Here is a 17,182-nt window from a genome sequence, read left to right on the forward strand (position 1 = left end):
ACTGTAACACAAACACACACACACATATATATAGCAGTGATCATAATGATGATGAGAAAAGAAAATGCATTGATCACCAGAATTGCATGTCGATGGAAGGATTCGAACCTAGACTAGAAGAAAGTCTTTGACAAAGAGTGCTGCTTTACTAGGTGAGCTACAGGTTAGTCGCATCCCATCAAAATTATGTGTTCAGTCTTTCAAAACTGGCCAGCCGTAAACCAGCTGACCCCGACCAACTCTATTTTTTTTTTGTGGTCACATCAGCACGGCTGCATCATCACACACCAAACTCGGTCGCGTCTTCTACAACACATTTATATATGTACTGTCTGTAGTTACAGTAAAAAAAAAAAAGCCAGTCATTATGATGAATGCAGTAGAAGTGTTTTCCATTCATCATAGTGTTTTACACTGAGCACATCAGTGTTCAACTGCTTCTTATAAATGTCTATTCATATGATGGTTTGTGTGTGTCATTTGAAACTAAAATAGCATTTTGAGAATAAATAACATTGTTTTGAATGTAAAGTTTCATTTTACAGGAGAAGTGAGGGGTTTTGCTAGCCTGACAAGCCAGACTATATCATTAAAATGTATAATATTTTTGCTGCCGCTAGGGTGCGTCTAGATTTCTAGGCTAGGGTTTTGCCCATTGTGTGTGTGTTTTTTTGGATTTGTGTGTAGAGTTCTGAGAGTATGAGGCATGCTTTCAGAAAATGTGTGTAAACAATCGAGAAAAACTGTAAATGCATTTCTGTCATGTGTTTGTTTAAAGGAGCATTATCGCAAATCCAAATTCTTAATTCGGCCACTAGATGGAGCCAGGCGGAGCTTATCAGATCTCGCGGTTAATGTGCTGTTAAAATATAACGCTGAGAGGACAGCTGAAGAAAGACACGGGACGTGGAGCCAAAGTGTTCTACCGAGCGATTCAGTGACTGTAAGCAGCCTGACACTGCTACATTACAATTTACTGTTGCATTTTTCCGGTTCAGAGGTCGGATTTGCGAGTTCCGAGTGCAATCGAACGCAGCAAGCGCCGAGCCGGCTTGGATCATAACAAAGACAAATTCTGCATTTGCCCCACGGACACTATACTGTTGGCGATTTTTTTTGTAAATTTAGTTATGGCTCCCCCCGACCTATCTTTTGCATATTTCAGCTTATTTTATGCTATTACTGCTGTATTTGCGATAATGCTCCTTTAACCTCATGTTTACAAATAAAAATTGTGAAAAAAAACAAAAAAAAAACAAGCCGCACTGCGTTCAGAGGTGATATCATCCAAAGGTCAGAGGTTAGGTCAACCTACAGACCCTGGATTGATAACAGGTAGCCTAACCCCGGACTCGGAGGCCTCCGATGGAGGGGATTAGCACTAGCGTATCATAACAAAATATTGGTGAAATTAACAAGTTTCGCGACAGATAATGTGTTATTTAGAGGCTGCATTGCGGTGCCCGATAGACTCTATGGATACGCGGCTCTCGGCTGGATCTAATTAGTAATGGCACCAAAGTTATCTGGGTGAGTAAATGATAATATTTTATGCTAGAAATAAGGTCCAGATTGTAAAAAACGATAATTTAATACTAATGTAACTGGCTTTTAGCTTCCTATAGGCCATCACATAAAAACAGAACTGATCAAATAGGCTAGTTTCCAGAAATTTTGTTTTGTTTTCGCTGTCGTCTATCTGCAAGGAAGAAACTGTTTGACAAATCTAAGACATCGTTGTTGATGTGGATAAGTGAACTGTGAACTTTTGTATTCCTAGTGTTTCATTGTCTTACAATGTGTTTGCATAGGCTACAGCCCTTTGTTGCACCCTGCATTACCCATGCAGATGTGTGTGGGCTTTATTATGTGGTTTTGCACCTGAGCAGGTTAATGGGGGTGGGTGGGTGGGTAGGGGGGAGGGGTGGGCGTCTTCTCCTCAACTGCCTTCCCAATTGTCGCCTCAGAAAGCGCCAAAGCCTACACTTCCCAGGATCCTTTGAGGCGCGGCAGCAGCTGTGCGCTCCGGCTTGCCCGCAGCAAAGTGGTGATAACACGCCAAACAAGGTACAATGAGAGACCGTTGAGTTTTTTCATTTCGCCTGCTCCCTTTTGCGAGTGATGCCCAAATCTGTGGAGTAGCACAATGGCTGTAGAAGGTAAGGCGCTCCACCCTGCGCTGTCCACGGTGTCATTTCCGTCTCTTTAATGTTTCGCTTTAGCAGAAAGATAAAAAAAAAAAAAAAAAAAAAGACTAGTAGCGACGAGTTTCAGTTACCATGATGATGGAGCTGTGTGGTGCTGCCTGGCTCAGCCCAGACGCAGCCGGGTCAACTGAGGGAGCCTGTGGCTGCATGGCTGATGTTGCAGCCTCTCCGCTCTCTCTCTGCATTACGTCCGCTGCCCTGGTCATCCCACCCCCCCCTTGTTCTCCCCACTGCACATTAGACATGATAACCCGCTGGTGTTCACTGTGCTGCTTCATGCTCACAAACCATAAAGACTCGTGTTAACGCGCAGCCTCTTTCTGTGTCTATACTGTGACTGTGCGCGCGCCCCGGTCGTGAGCTCTGCGACTGGTGGAGACTAGATGCTGGTTAACAGGTCTGCGACCGCGGAGCGTCCACTTCTCTCTTTGCATAACCACCTCTGGTGTTGCCGGGTAGCTACTACTGTGTGTGTGTGTGTGTGTGTGTGTGTGTGTGTGTGTGTGTGTGTGTGTGTGTCCTCTGGAGGATACGGGAGCCGCGCAGCGCTGAGATTCAGATCGGGGATTAATCCGTTGAGAAAATTGTTATTATTGTTATTGTCTCCCTGGATTCTGGTTTGTGTTGTTGTGATGCAACAGAGCGCCGTGTGTGCGCTCGTCCTGCTCCACAACACCAGTCTGGTTTGAGACTGCTCATCTGGCAGCAGGTGGTGTGACATGTGGACCGGGGAAGAAGAAGTCACCCGCTCCTCCCCGTGATTGGCACTGAACAGTTAGTTAAGGTGCTCCCACCGGAGATTAGTGGCGAGGAAAGTGACAAGAGACGAGCCGGTGACACCGGGATGCTCGGCCAATCTCCTCACCTTATCGGGGGCATCTTGTGGATCCAGAATCCAATGAGAGGTATGTTGAAGGGAGGTTGGGGGGGCTGCAAGTGGAGGGGGGTGAAGAGGAGGAGGTGGTGTCACATGCATGCAATGGGACTGTAGCTGTCTCTGTCAAAGGCTCTTTCAGCCTGCCTTTTTTCTTCCCCTGTCCGTTTGCCCATGCAGGTGTGACTGGTATGAGACTGGCACTCCTACATTCCTGCACCCATAGATCAGGTTATTCATCCCTGACAGCCATTATACAGCTCATTTTATGCAAACAGCGTCCACATATGTTGTGCTGCAGCTTGACCTGAGCCGGTCTCCCCTGTTCCTCCTCTGAGATTTATATGTGTGTGTTTGGATGTTGTACCAGTCAAATATTAACATTTTATGGCAGAGATTTATCAGAATGAGGATCTGCATGCAGAGTGTTACTGTTGTTCTGCAGAATACTTCTCATATTTTCCCACGTTGAGGGCCAGGAATAGACACATGTGAAGCCACCAGCGTTTGTTTTGTTTTTTTTCCCCCATGACCTCTTGTGTTTTTCTAGGCTGTTTAGCTGACTTTTGAAATCAATGATCATAGAAATCTTTTTTGTTCTTTAATTCTAGTAAATATGTTACTCATGGAGCACCAGAAAGCCTCACATGCCCACAAGAAATGTGTTGCAAGTTGCACCTTTTCTCGCTCTGATGTCGTATCACCTTGATGTCCTGACCTACAGGTGTAAAGAAATTGCCAAATGTTTCAAAGCTTGATATATGTCTTTAATGATTTACAGTGAGAGCAGCAGCAGCAGCAGCAGCAGCAGCAGCAGCAGCAGCAGCAGCAGCAGCAGCAGCTATAGCACTGCCATCCCCTCCAGCATATCCCCTCGAACAGTCTCATTCATGCATCTCTTGAGATTCATCTTTCAAAGCGAAAGCTGCCTGCAGATGCACACTTTGTTCCAGAGCTGAATACTTTATCTGTTATCCGGTTTTATTCCATCTCATCCTCCTTTCCTCATCCCATCCACGACGAGTGCCTCTTCTTTTAAACAAAATAGTATAAAATAACTTTATCCCCTCTGTAACCACTAAATTCCAAACTTATGCCACTACTTATCATTGCCATCTAACTGCTTTACATAGGCTCATATTCAGAGCTTACAGAGTTATCACTGCTCTCAGCTGTTACTGTAGGATGCCAGAGATAGTGTAATGCACTTAGAGCACAACCTCTGAAAGCAGAGCATTTCTTTCTGTTCTTTTTTTGTTTTTGTATCTCACTGCCGCATAAATGCAAAACCGTCGGTACTATTTGAGCAGTTCTATAGGGCAGCTCTGTGCATTCAGTGGTGATTCACCGACTTGTGTCACCGCAAGAGATGAATTATGAGTCAGGTCTCTATTCACTGAAGCTGCAATAACTAATATGTTTGCCAGAATTAGTGTTAAAAAAACCTAAAACAAAAAAAGCTGCATCTCTAAATTCACAAGGTCAGATTTTGCATGAGCAGCAATAAAACACCCTATAGTGCAGTCGGTGTGGCTTTGATATAATACTTTGTCCTTGAAGACAGTGGTGACAGTTCTCAGCCAGTGAGAAAAGTAGAATTAACCCACTTGACTTGCGTATCTATTTTCTTTTATGCTTGTACATTGCTGCACTTCAGAGGGAAATATTATATTACTCACCGCTTTATACTGTCCTGTTCTTTGACAGCGATAGTTTCTGGATTGGATTTTTCATAAAAACCATTGCTTATACAGCATACTAACCCTGGTGCCTTAAGAAAATGCACTGTCTAGTCAGGGCACGCTGTCACATTTCAGATTTATAAGATATATTCTTCCTTTCCCATTCATCACTTCACAGCCTCACAGATTTATCTTGTGACCCTTTGTGTGGGACCCTGACACCCCAGCTCTACCTGAAGGTCCATCTCCACCTGCAAAACCACACAAGACTTACACAATGATGCCTTAGCATTAACAGTCTAATACAATTCTACAATACTTTGCTTGTAATATATATTTTACTTAAAAGGATTTTGAATGCAAATCTTAGTCTTCATGGCGTATTACTGCTTTTATTGCTGTGGCTGTGGACAATCAAATAATCTTTGTGTCCACTAAAGCATCCTGAATCATCCTGTCTTTGTTGTATTTCTTTCCTCGTCCCACTAAGACGATCCTCACTGACTGGAGATGAAGCTCCAGCTGAACGGAGGACTCTGATCTCCATTTCTAAATTTGCCACAGTTGGCTAAAAAGCCCAGTGATCTAATTAGAACAGTTTTCGCTTATTTTCTCTGTGGTAAAAGCAAAAAGCTGTCCCCGCGGACGGACACGGCTCACTGCAGCATCACACTGCTTTTTAATATCAAAGAGATGTGACGTTGGAGAAAAATCGCAACTCTGCAGTGTCACTGTTTTCTGTTCCAGTGCTCCACCAACCCCTATAAGGGAGAATATAGGTCAGCAGTTTAATAATTTACAACACATGAGAAGACAATAAGCTCTTTGAGAACCCAGCACTTTGAAGAGTGTTTTTTCCCCAAAAAACCCCACAATACAAGCTCTATTTTGAAAGACATTTTTACTTAATAAGCTCTGTGTGTTTGCCAAAGTCTGTCTCTGTGCAAATAATCCTCAAATTTGTAGTGCAGTACTCTGTCCTGGTGATACTTTAAAATAAGCTGGTAAGGACTCTGAAGTGAGGTTTGAAATGGTGTGAACATTCATAACAAGTCTGTTTCAAGGAGCATTTCTATCATGTGGGAGCATCTTTTTTTGTGTTTGTAAAACTGAATACACCCTCCAAGAGAGGAGGGATGATGTATTTGTGTGTTAGAGATTGTGTGGCTTTGCTTTACACAGCTATTGTACCTGCTAAAGATGTAAGACAAGAGAAAAGAGACTTGAGGATAGTTGCACCATGATGTTGGACAGAGAGTCTCGGTTGCTTCAGTGATGTGCATGAACAGTAGGTGTTCACAGTCCTAAGAGAACAACTAATCTCAGATAAAAGGACACATTCCCCCCACTTTTGATCGTACTAATTATGCCCTGCAATCATACATCATCACTGACAAAGATTTAGATCACTGTGCCGCGAGTCCTCAGCACGGCCGGAGACATCGTCGTCACAAGTACCGTTGCCTCGTTAACAGCTGACATGGACAAAGCCACAGCTTAATGACTGGTGGTATATTTAGCCTTTACCATACTGATTGTGGAGCTGCATTAGGCTAGAGGAGAACTGGTTTGTACGTTGTTCTGAACGGCCTCTCTGGAGGGCTGAGTGGAAACTCCCAGAGATATTGTATTGTTTAAACTTCAGACAGCCTATGGTTGTTCATGTTTAATTGTTTATTAAGGATCCCCATTAGCTGGTACCTTAGTAGCCAGCTAGTCTTCCTGGTGAGAAGTGGTGTACAGAATAAAAAGAGAACTTGAGGAGGAAGCTCAAATCTTTTATCGCCTGCAGACAGATTGTTGTGTCAGAAAGTTACAGACGTGGTCGGACACATACCTAATCCAATGTCAGAAATTTGCCCTGAGAGGTGTAAGCATAACACAACAACAGTTGTTGTACACCAGGGGTCATTTCTGTGCCACTGTAGGCAGGCTTTGATAAAGCCTACATGGCCTGAGGGCGGCTGTGGGCAGCAATCGCTTCATGTAGACACAAACAAACATGTGATTAGAAGCATGGACTGAATGATACACATGTACTTAGAAAAGAGCCAAAGACTGGGGCTGCTGTCCAGCCACAGCAGTGTTTACCCCTGTGGCTGAGGTTGTTCATTCACTCCTCCTTTCTTGCCTCTGTGCATCCGGCCTCCTTGATATGTCCTGCCCTGCTCGGCTTGCCTGTGCACCCATTCAGAAAACTCATTCCACATCCATCCGCGGGATCTAGCCCAGGAATAGCATTAGCAAAATAAACATGTGTACTCCAGTCGGTGGAATAGGATTACATCTTTGTCAAGTTAATCAGGAGTCGCTGTGGTGAAGGAGCATCCTCCCAACCTTACTCAGCAGGAATGGGATTTAGATGACAGAAGATGTTGCAAATGTCACAGGAGAGCAGCGTTGTGTAATCATCCCTTGGGTGGACCTACAGTCATCTTTGATGTACCATACTAAAGTGCTGCTGCCTGGAATTTAGAATGAGAGCTAAGCAGAAAATAGAAATAGAAAATCTAAATAGAAGTAGCAGGCACAGACTTGTCCTTTAGCCATATGAACGTTCACCTCTAAGACTTTCCCCCCCATTAAAAGGCTTGCAGAGAGACTCTTGCAGGATTGATATACAGTCATCTGTAAGTACCTGGATGAATCTGCCTAACAAATGCCAACGGTTTACTCATTACAATTCTATGGGCTCTCTCTCTGGACTGAGTACTCTCAGCTTGTGCAGCTTGCATCACTCTGTCTCGCTGTCAGCTTGAGAGAAAAGCATCCGAGGGAAGGTGATCCAGCTGGGCTCGCTGCTCTGGCGGATACACCTGACAGACACTTTGTTCTCATGCAACATTGGCTTGTTTTTTTTTCTTCTTTTCACCCAGACTGTGTGGGAATGACTCTCATAACCCAAAGCCACTTGCACATGCAACATACCCTCAAAATTGACACAACGGCAGCACATAAAAACCAACAAAAAAGGCACAATGATATACAGTTTATCTTATAATGTTTGTAAGCTTATTTCCCTATTGTATTTATTATTGTTTGCTATGGTGCTGTATCGTTGGAGCAAACCTAGAACAATAGGTGTTTTCATTTGCACTAGCCATGGCAGTTAAAAGCACAATTGTTGATTAATAAAAGCTCCATTGTGTTCAACTAAATGCAGATATTTAGTTTTATTTCTTCATTTTAAAATGTATTGTTGTCCATGAAGTACTGTAGCTACTCAATTGACTGAAAAAAAGGCAGCAGTCTTGATAAACTACAATTTGTCTGTTTTTGTGCAAATATTGACAAAATCTGTTGCAGCTGAATGAGTTTTTGGTAGTTTTGATACTCATTTTGTGAATTTTGTGTGTCACTCAGTCTAGTCTTGAGAGGAGCATTTCCCCTGTTTTTCTGGTATTTTCAAGACCATATCATTCATTGAGAAAATGATCAGGAAATTGATTGAGAACGGAATTGTGTACAAAATATCTAACATTTTAACATCATGGACTTGTCAGATGTTGTGTGTTGACTTGTTAAAATAGAAGATCTATCACTCTCGGAGCCACAGCAGACAAAGCAAGGAGCTAACTAGCTTAACTTACCACTTGGCCATATTGTGTGGACAAACGAGCTAAAACATGCGGTGTTAGTTGGATTTTGTTACCTTTTGACTTGAGCCAAGTGAACTGTTTCCCTGTTTCTGATCATTATGCTCAGCTAAGCTAACTGGCTTTCGGTTTTAGCTTCTTATTTAACAAACGGATACGATGAATGAATCAATCAAATAAATAGGATCCCACCCGTTCCAATTTTTTGCCTTATTAAACAGAGAACAACAGTAATCCTAATAGTGCACCATAATATTATAATTGAAAACAGAATTATAATGTGGATGTTTCTAAACTGAGTGCAGCTCTAAAACACCACAGTCTTGTCAACTTGTTTTCCGAATCATGTCACACCTGCGCTAAGACTTCTTCCTCACTGTGTTGAAGTGTCACCTGTAGCCTCGGGATGCTTGTGCTCAATCGACTTGAATCCTGTGACACGCTGTCTGCCATCTTTGCACTTGACACACTGTGTCACATTGACAGCAACGGAAGAGGGAATATAGGTGTAGATTTCCACATTCAGATGTGATTTTTATGCAGATGAGGGAAGACGTAATGGGTAGAAGACTGCAGCTTTGTGTTGCTTTGGCAAATTCACAGTGGCATCTGGCCTCAGTTTAGGAGTTGTTTTTTTTAATGCACTGCAACATTAACCTGGTTGACGTCGCCAGTTCTTGTCTGTGTGACCAAGCAGGGCAGAACAAAACCTTCTGTAAACAGCAGCTTTAGCGACCTTCATGAAGTATGAACATCAGACAAATTAAACCCAAGGGAATAGATATATATTGCTGAATGTTCCAGTTATTCGTCGCTCTTTCTACCACAAAGCACTTCCACGCTTTTGTGCGCCTCTCTTCTCTCTATCAAATGTCAACCTTTGTGCCTTTTGTGAATACTCTGCAACATTTGGCACCCTGTTGTGTTGAGTACAGAAACTTGGCAGCATGTCAGCCATGGTCCCTGATGACCATGAAGTTCTCTGGGCTCCGTTCTGCTGACTGATTGAAGCTACAGATCTGAGACAGTTTGTGTTACAGTGGGCACAGATGGAGGGAGTCAATGTCAGGTGAAGACTGTCATTATCGTGGAGCAGTGCTGCAGAGGTGATTCTGTGACATCTTTAAAGGTGCAATAGGAGTTGGGCTCTAATAGAAAATGTGTTTATATGCTGTATTACAGGGTGTTGAAGTGGAGACTATTCTAGTAGTCTCCACTCCACTCCTCTAGGCTAAGCCAGGATGGAATAATTGATATAAATCAGATACTAATAGGTGTCATCCTTCACTTAAAGCACTGTGGCCTGAAAGCAGCTGGATAGCAGTCTGGAATAACTTAAAGGAGAGGGCCGAAATCAGTCAAACTATTCACCGTCTTTCTTACAATGCAAGTGTTCTGTGGGGTGATGGGAAGAAAAGTAGACTAGAAAATGTCCTTGCAGAAATTTTGAGAATGCCCCAGAATGAGATCTCTGTCAATGTGGCAATCAAACCCATGACATTAAGATCAAGAGTCACATATTTCACAGACAGAGCTGATCAGACAGACACACGATCATCTCTCTCTGAACACTGACATTCAGGAGCTGTCAACCTGCGTGTGTGTGAGCATGTGTCGCAGTGTGCCGCCAGGTGTAGGTGTGTGAGAAAGCCTCCCTGCCCTCTGACATGTTAGATCAGAGAGAGAGGGATGCAGTAGGAAACAGTGACAACGCATCGCACACCAACGTCTCAGTCAGAGACAGAGTTGTGAATCTACAAGAGAACTTTTAAGTTGAAATGACGAATACAAAATCTGTTCTCCTGATATCGTCTTGTACCAAGAGTGGAACCGAAAATGTCAAGTGGTTTTTGCTGGAGGATGAAATTTGAAAATGAGGTCTGTCCCTGGGATGCATGAAGACTTTTTAATGTGTCAGAGATGCAGAACATGTGTTGATTTCTACATCCAATACATACATATTAGAAGAAAGAAAATAATGAACATATTGCACATGGGTATTTGACATAAATATCTTCATATCTAGTGGATGTACTGTATAATATTTCTCCTTACAGACATGTGGATAAATGGATAGATAAAACTGATTAGGTGAGTATGGACATACTGTACTGAAATATATCTCATGACAGGCAGTCATCATGTCCTCCACTCTATCAGCTGACATTATCATATGACGTAAGAGGGTATACAGTATCTATACTGTCTTGTTTTTGTGTGTTCGTGCAGTATATCACTAATGACTAAGTCTTTTTGTGTGGACCTGCTCCACCACCCTGTTTAGGTTTGTTCCAGGAAAGGACTTTTCTTACTTAAGGTCACACACCCTACACACCAACACACAAAAACAAGACAGTATAGTCTTCTCACCCATGTCATTCATTTGATCGTGTCAGCTAATAGCGAGTGATGGGCATGATGGCTGCCTGTCATGAGTCATGTTTCAGTGTTAAACTAATAATCATAAGATGATAATCAGAAACATTTCCCACACACCCACCCTTCATGGCGCAGCAGTGTATTCTGTACATGTCACCTTTTTGCCGGTGAGACTTTCCATACATTTTTATCCGCTTGATTTTTACTGAAATTCATTTGAACTCTACCTCTCAAACCTAGGCTTACAACTTGAATATCTTTGTTGTCACATTAAGTTACCCATGTCTGTGTGTGTATGCCAGGTCCTGTTTGACAGAGACTTCATATAAATGTATGGGAGAAAGGGGACAGAAATAGCAGTGATATCAGAGTCTCTAATTGATGAATTGGTCTCAGCTGTGGCTCTGGCCTGAAGTTCAGAGGTTGCCACGGAAAGAGGGTGATTTTCTGCCTTGGTGATGGTCCTCCTCACCTTTGTCCCTATATTGAGACAAAACACTAGCAAGAAGCAGACCGTGAGTGGCCAGAGACCTTCCTGAACATCTTGGAATGTTTTTGGTTTCTAATTTTGAAACCCTCATAAGCTAGAAGAAAGAGGCACCTGTGCTATTCTTGTGAAATTTTGTATTGGAGTTAATGGGCGGCTGGATGGAACTGGCCTCACTCAGAGGCTCATAGTTATAATTCTGTAAGTCTTTCTGCTTTTTTGAGCACATTGTGTGAAAGATGATAGGTTTGTCTACAAAGGTGGCAAGAATTGTGTCTGTAGAGTGGAATTTGTGGCTAGCAGCAGTGTGTAAAGAAGAAAATTGGACCCCAGTCTAGCCGATGATGTCACCCACTCCAGCCTGAACATTTTGTGCAATACACACCCATTATGATCTCAATGTCTCCAAAAATGATCATTATAATTTAACAGTAATTGATTGAAAAATTAATTATAAAATAATAAAACCTCTCAAAGCACCATCAATATGCCATAAATGTATCCAGGCTAAAAATAGGCTGTGAAAAGTACTGGCACATTGCTGTTGTCTGTATGAAAACTACTACCTCATGTCTGTAGTAGCCTAACTGTTGTTGCCATTTGGTTGCAGCAGGAAATGGATTCAATACGTATACAGCATACTGCCTTACTTACTAATGATTACTCAGTGAAATCAGAAACTTTTCCCCTTTGTCTCTAATAGTTCCTGCCACGGTGGCCAAATAGAGGAAGTTTGTGTCTCTTATCAAATATTAATAGATGTGTTGGTCTAAATGAAGAGCATCTATTTTAGTCGTCCTTTTACTGTGTGCCTTTTGAAGCAGAGCACGTTAACAACTTTATGCCAGGGATACATGCTTCACAGCGAGATCCAAAGTGAGCAGCAGTTATATTTAGCTCGTATGTGTTTGTGCTGTAAAAGTGGGTCATTTCGCTCCGTCTTTTTCTTTCCAGCTCTGTCTCACTGACTCATTTTATCTGTCTTTCTTATTCTCACTTTCTATCGCTTTCTAGAACTTTTCCCCCCCTCTCATCCCCTCTCCCTTCGTCCTCTCTTGCCCTTTTTTTTTTAACCCTCCCTCATGCTCTCTGCAGCTGAGGAGCGTTCAGAGCGGAGCACATCTGCGCCTGCTTGACACAGGACCAACCAATCATAGCTGATTGAGCCCCGGGCTTGTAGAGGGCAGTCTGTGAAGTTTGAACACAGTTAACTTTTGATAGGATGTCAGGGTGAATTAAGAGCCCCACAGAGAGTCTAGCTGGCCGGCTAGTTCATTACATGACTTCACTTTGATACTTTGCCATGCAGTCAGCCCTCATTGTCTCAACAGCACAGCAGACATATGAACACAGGCCGCCTTAATGACTGAATATGAGGAAAAAATTAACTATGCAATTATACCAAATGAAGACGGCTTTTAAGTGAACACTTCCTTACATGTTTCATGTTAATCATATGCTGGTCCTGATGTTTCACTATTCTTTACTGGACCAGTAATTGCACTTGCATCCCAGAGTCTCTTATCCCAGTCAGCTCAGACTAGTAAGATTATTGTGTTGGCATTGTATGCATTAATGAATGTAGTAAAGCCTCTAAGCCTAAGAGGACCCTGACAAGAATTCCTCCAGATGTCAAGTCTTGTTAGTAATGGGTCACGACCAGGCTAAGCTTATGCAACAGGCTTGAATTTAACCATTGTTTCAGTAAGGCACTAAGCCTGCACATAGTCGAGTAAATAGTTAAATATAAGCACATTAAAATTGATGGAAAGTTAGCTAAAGCGCTAATAATCCGTTTGAACCCATCCTGCTAACGAGGCGCTCAGTGGCAACAGATTCATTCAGATTTACGCTCTTAAATCCAGAGACAACAACAGAGCTGACCCACTGAATGTTCTGTTTAGTAGGTGTCACCTGAGATCACCTGAGCATCTTCAATCAGATTGCGGAGACGGCTCATGAATTTTAATCGTTGTGGGAGAAAACCATAAGCAGCGGGTCTATTAATGACTCATGGATCAGTCGGGGTAGCAGAGTGATGCCCTACTTATTTCAGCGTTTGAAGCAGAAACACCTAAACCATGTGCAGTAGGAGGAGGAGGAATACCTAGCTGGCTTACATAACCATGTGCTCTCATTCCTCTGAAAGCAGCAACATCCATTCTGTCTGACACCTACTGTAAAAAAAAGTTTAACTGAGCTTCTATATATGATGTTGTAAAAATAATGACAGTTACATTTCACATAACCTTTCTCACAGAGCAGAACATAACATGACACGGTGAAATCTATCCTTTGTTTTTGCAGCTCCACTTAGACTCAAGTGCTTTTCTATCTCTAAGGCTTTTGCTGAGACGCCCTTAGCAACATGATTAACTCTTCATTGCTCCAATGGAGCTGCTCATTGGCCGGTAATAGAAGGCTGAAAATAAAGGGATCAACTTTAAAGCCGCAACGACATATCAAAATGGCATTTGTGACACAGACATTCCTGATATTACAAAATGAGATAAAATTATGCGAAACAATACATTTTTAAATGGCTATTTCAATGAGGGGAAAGGGTAGAAAAGAAAGAAGACAGATTTTCCCTGTGTGGTCTCTGAAGACAAGCAGCCTAAATGGTGTAAAAGTGAAAACACCATTTCATTTTAATCATCAACTTTAGGAGAGAAATATAATTAAACAAGATTTACCTGTATTATTAGCCTATAGTTTTATTGATGGGAATCACAAACATAGATTTGATACACAGCATTAATGATGTGAGGTTTTTGCTGTTTAACATACAATTTGTAGTTTTTCTGCCACTAGGGGTCTCCACATCAAAATAACAACACAAGATAAAGGTTGGTGACATCATGGAGCAGCATGGAGTCGTTGACTGTTGTCATCATTGCAGTCAGCTTCTCCCACTATGAACACATTGTGTCTCTGGAGGTTTTTACAGGAGCTGAATTTTTCACAGTTTGATATGAATCGGTGTCTACCTGATGTTTGGGGGGGGGACAGGACATGTCAGAGGGGCTGCTGGCTGATCCAAGATCTAAAAAGTCTATTGCTTCCTGTCCTGAACAGCTCAACAAAATGCACAACACAATTTTAGATATTTAGGTGCAGAAAAGATCCATTTACTTTTTTTTATGATAATATCAAAGAGTGCGTTCTTTAGTAAATTCATTATTGGATTCAAAGACCCCTTTAAAGACCTTTTGTTGTGACAGGCTTTGAGAAAAAGTTAAAACAAGAAAGAGGAGATCGTCCATACATGCACATCTCCTATGTCTCTTGAATTTAATCTCACAGAGCAGCAAGCCCTTCCTACAGGCTCCTGTCCAAAACATCCTTGACTCCAGGCGATGTGCTCCTCTCGCTGTCTCTTTCTACCCTTCAAAGATATTCTAATTAGTACTTTAGTAAGCGTGTAACAAGGATCTGACTGTGTCTTCTGTCCCTCACTGATGGAGATACTCTTTCCAAGGTCCTCAGGGTAGACAGCTGAGCAGGCGCAGTCTCCTCACATATTCACACACTCTTCTCACATTTGTTCTAATTTGGAGAGCAGTGGACGGACTTAGTTGACAGTTTGATTTGTGAGATTTTACTGCTTTCTTGGAGCAGACTGGGTGAGAATCAGCAATGCATGCAGTGTTAGGGAGGCTTTTTTTATTGCACTTAGTTCATGCAGCTTTGTCTGTGTGTGTACATGCTGGGTTGTGTATGTGCAGCATTGTGGATGCATACAGTACCGATCTGTGCATGTGTCTACGCTCGTGCTTGCACGACAGATGGAGGGAGCTGATCAGCTCTGTGAAAGATGCGTACCAATTCATATATTCATCCCTGCACTTCTTGGTTATTTTGGAGTTGCAGCCATGTGACGAGGGCTGATTTCTGATGCAGCTCCAAGCCACTGTTAACATAAAAAAGAGTAACAGCTGCGTGGATGACTGAAATGTCATTATGCGAAGATCCTGCTAGTTTAGGTGCCAGACCTCCTCTTCAAAATCCCCAAGAGCTTCTGTTGGCACTGTTTGGTTCGGGAATGAATGTGCCCACGTCCGTCTTGTCCTGTGTACATGACTCTTAGTGGATGGTGATTAGCCTCATCTTTTCTTTGCTGAATGTCCCGGAAGCAGGTAAAAGAGCGAAGGCCCGATGGCTGCAGTGCAGAGTTTGCACATGGTTCGCAGTCATCTGGCCTGCATGGCTCGCTCTGCCCTCTCTCTCTCTCTCGCACACACTTTTGTTTCTGGGTCATCCAGTCAATTCTACTCACAAACAATTCATTCTGCTCCACTTTGAGAATCAGCCAAAGAGAAGGAGATCACTATGAGCCTGAGCGCCCACACAGAGCAAACTTCACTTTTGATTATGGACCCACTGCTGGTTTCATTTTGAACCAGCTTGTGCTGTGAAACAGGCTCTGGAGTCAGCACAGAATAACAGAGATTCTCCCATTGCCCCAGTTTGAAACATACATATTCCTTTAGCTGGTTTCTGCTCCAGGGGCAGTTTTTATTAGGCGACAAGGAGACATGTCAGCACTGATACTTTTATACACATAATTTCCAGCTGTCTATTAACTCTATTGGATGTTAGATCATAGACATGTTAGTCATAGACATAGATCCACTCTGTCATTCAGTCATGTGACTTGAAACATTATGTCAGACTGCAACAAAGCTACACCACCAATACAGTAGAGCATTGAATCTCTTATGCCCCTTTCTCACTGTCCAAAAAAAACAATTTAAACCCACTAACAATATGGCTTCTGGTGGCAGTGGGAAAGGGTCACCTACCTGTGACGACACATGCCAAATGCAATCCACGTGACGCAGGTTTTAATCAGCTCACCTCCGATCGGCTTGCAGTGGGAACGTTACACCTGTGTCAACCCGCTAATTTACGTGATGATGTATAGCATTACATGCACTGGCACTGGCAAGACGGTGAGATAAGAGAGCTTCTCATGATCTGTGGGGAAGAGGAAGTTCAGCGCCAGGTCACAGGGACCGTGCAAGACACCACAGACGCTGTTTTCTGTTGCACTGGTGGAATGGCCATGCAGCTCACCAGCTGGAGATCATACCCGGGTTTTTTGGCCAGTGGGAAAGGAGCCAAATGCGATTGTGAGCGGGTTGGCCTGGGTTTGAAAAACCTGTGTTGACCTGCTAAGTTTAGTGGGAAAGCGGCATTAAAGTCCATCAATATTACTGATCTGATATTGTATTAATGTTATTATTTTCCTCGGCATTTCATATGATCAGTGTTGAATCAATTAACATCAATCAATCACAAAGCAATGTGGAATGTGTAGGGTGAGGGTGTAGGGTAGGATGATTAAAAAAAACAGCCTTACTTCCGGTTTGTCAGGATTATGATGAACATGACAGACACAGCAGATTCACTGTTATTATGGGTGTGTGGGTAATAGCTGAGGTGGCGGCAGTTGATAAGTGAGATAAATGCTCTTATAATGAGAAGGTTGTTGTTTGGATCCACAAACCAGCAGAATAAATCTTGAATGGATCAAGTGCTCAGCTGCCAACTTCCACTGAGGTGCCTTTAATGAGAATATCATGGTCAAATGCTTTCAAAATTGCAGAAGCTGCATTTTCTAATTGGTCTTATATAACGAAGTAGTGTGTCTCAACAACATACAGTCATAATTGAAGCGTCATGGTGTTACACTGTCCAACAAAATCACATAGTCCAGATATTAGGCAACATGCTTCTTTGACATGCATCAGGAAAATTAGAAATGTTGTTTGAATTTAATCTGTTTTATCTTTTTAATCTTATAAAATGTTTGACTTACATCACAGAATCTGACAAAAATAATCAGCTTTATTTTTTTTGTTCAGTTCTGTGAGTGTTCAGTGGCCAACAGATCAAACAGGTTCCTTTTGAAAAAGAGAGCATTGAAAATGTCAGCAAAAAAACAAACAAAT

General features: G+C 42.4%; 1 protein-coding gene across 3 annotated transcripts in view; it reads left to right on the plus strand.

Moving 5' to 3' along the window:
* The first annotated feature begins 1,965 nt into the window (after positions 1-1,965).
* Positions 1,966-17,182, plus strand: part of samd12 (sterile alpha motif domain containing 12) — a 106,862-nt gene continuing 91,645 nt past the window's right edge. Inside the window, exon 1 of one of the 3 annotated variants that reach the window (XM_085791233.1) lies at positions 1,966-2,159. In XM_085791233.1, the coding sequence (XP_085647359.1) occupies positions 2,147-2,159 (13 nt within the window). In that variant the 5' untranslated portion in view covers positions 1,966-2,146. Of the gene's footprint in view, positions 2,160-2,713; positions 3,113-17,182 lie in introns of those variants that run through there. The other 2 variants (XM_085791232.1, XM_085791231.1) reach the window with 2 other exon arrangements.

Source organism: Trachurus japonicus, chromosome 11 (assembly GCF_045865225.1).
Source record: "Trachurus japonicus isolate A0001 chromosome 11, Traja_1.0".
Classification (NCBI taxonomy): Eukaryota; Metazoa; Chordata; class Actinopteri; order Carangiformes; family Carangidae; genus Trachurus; species Trachurus japonicus.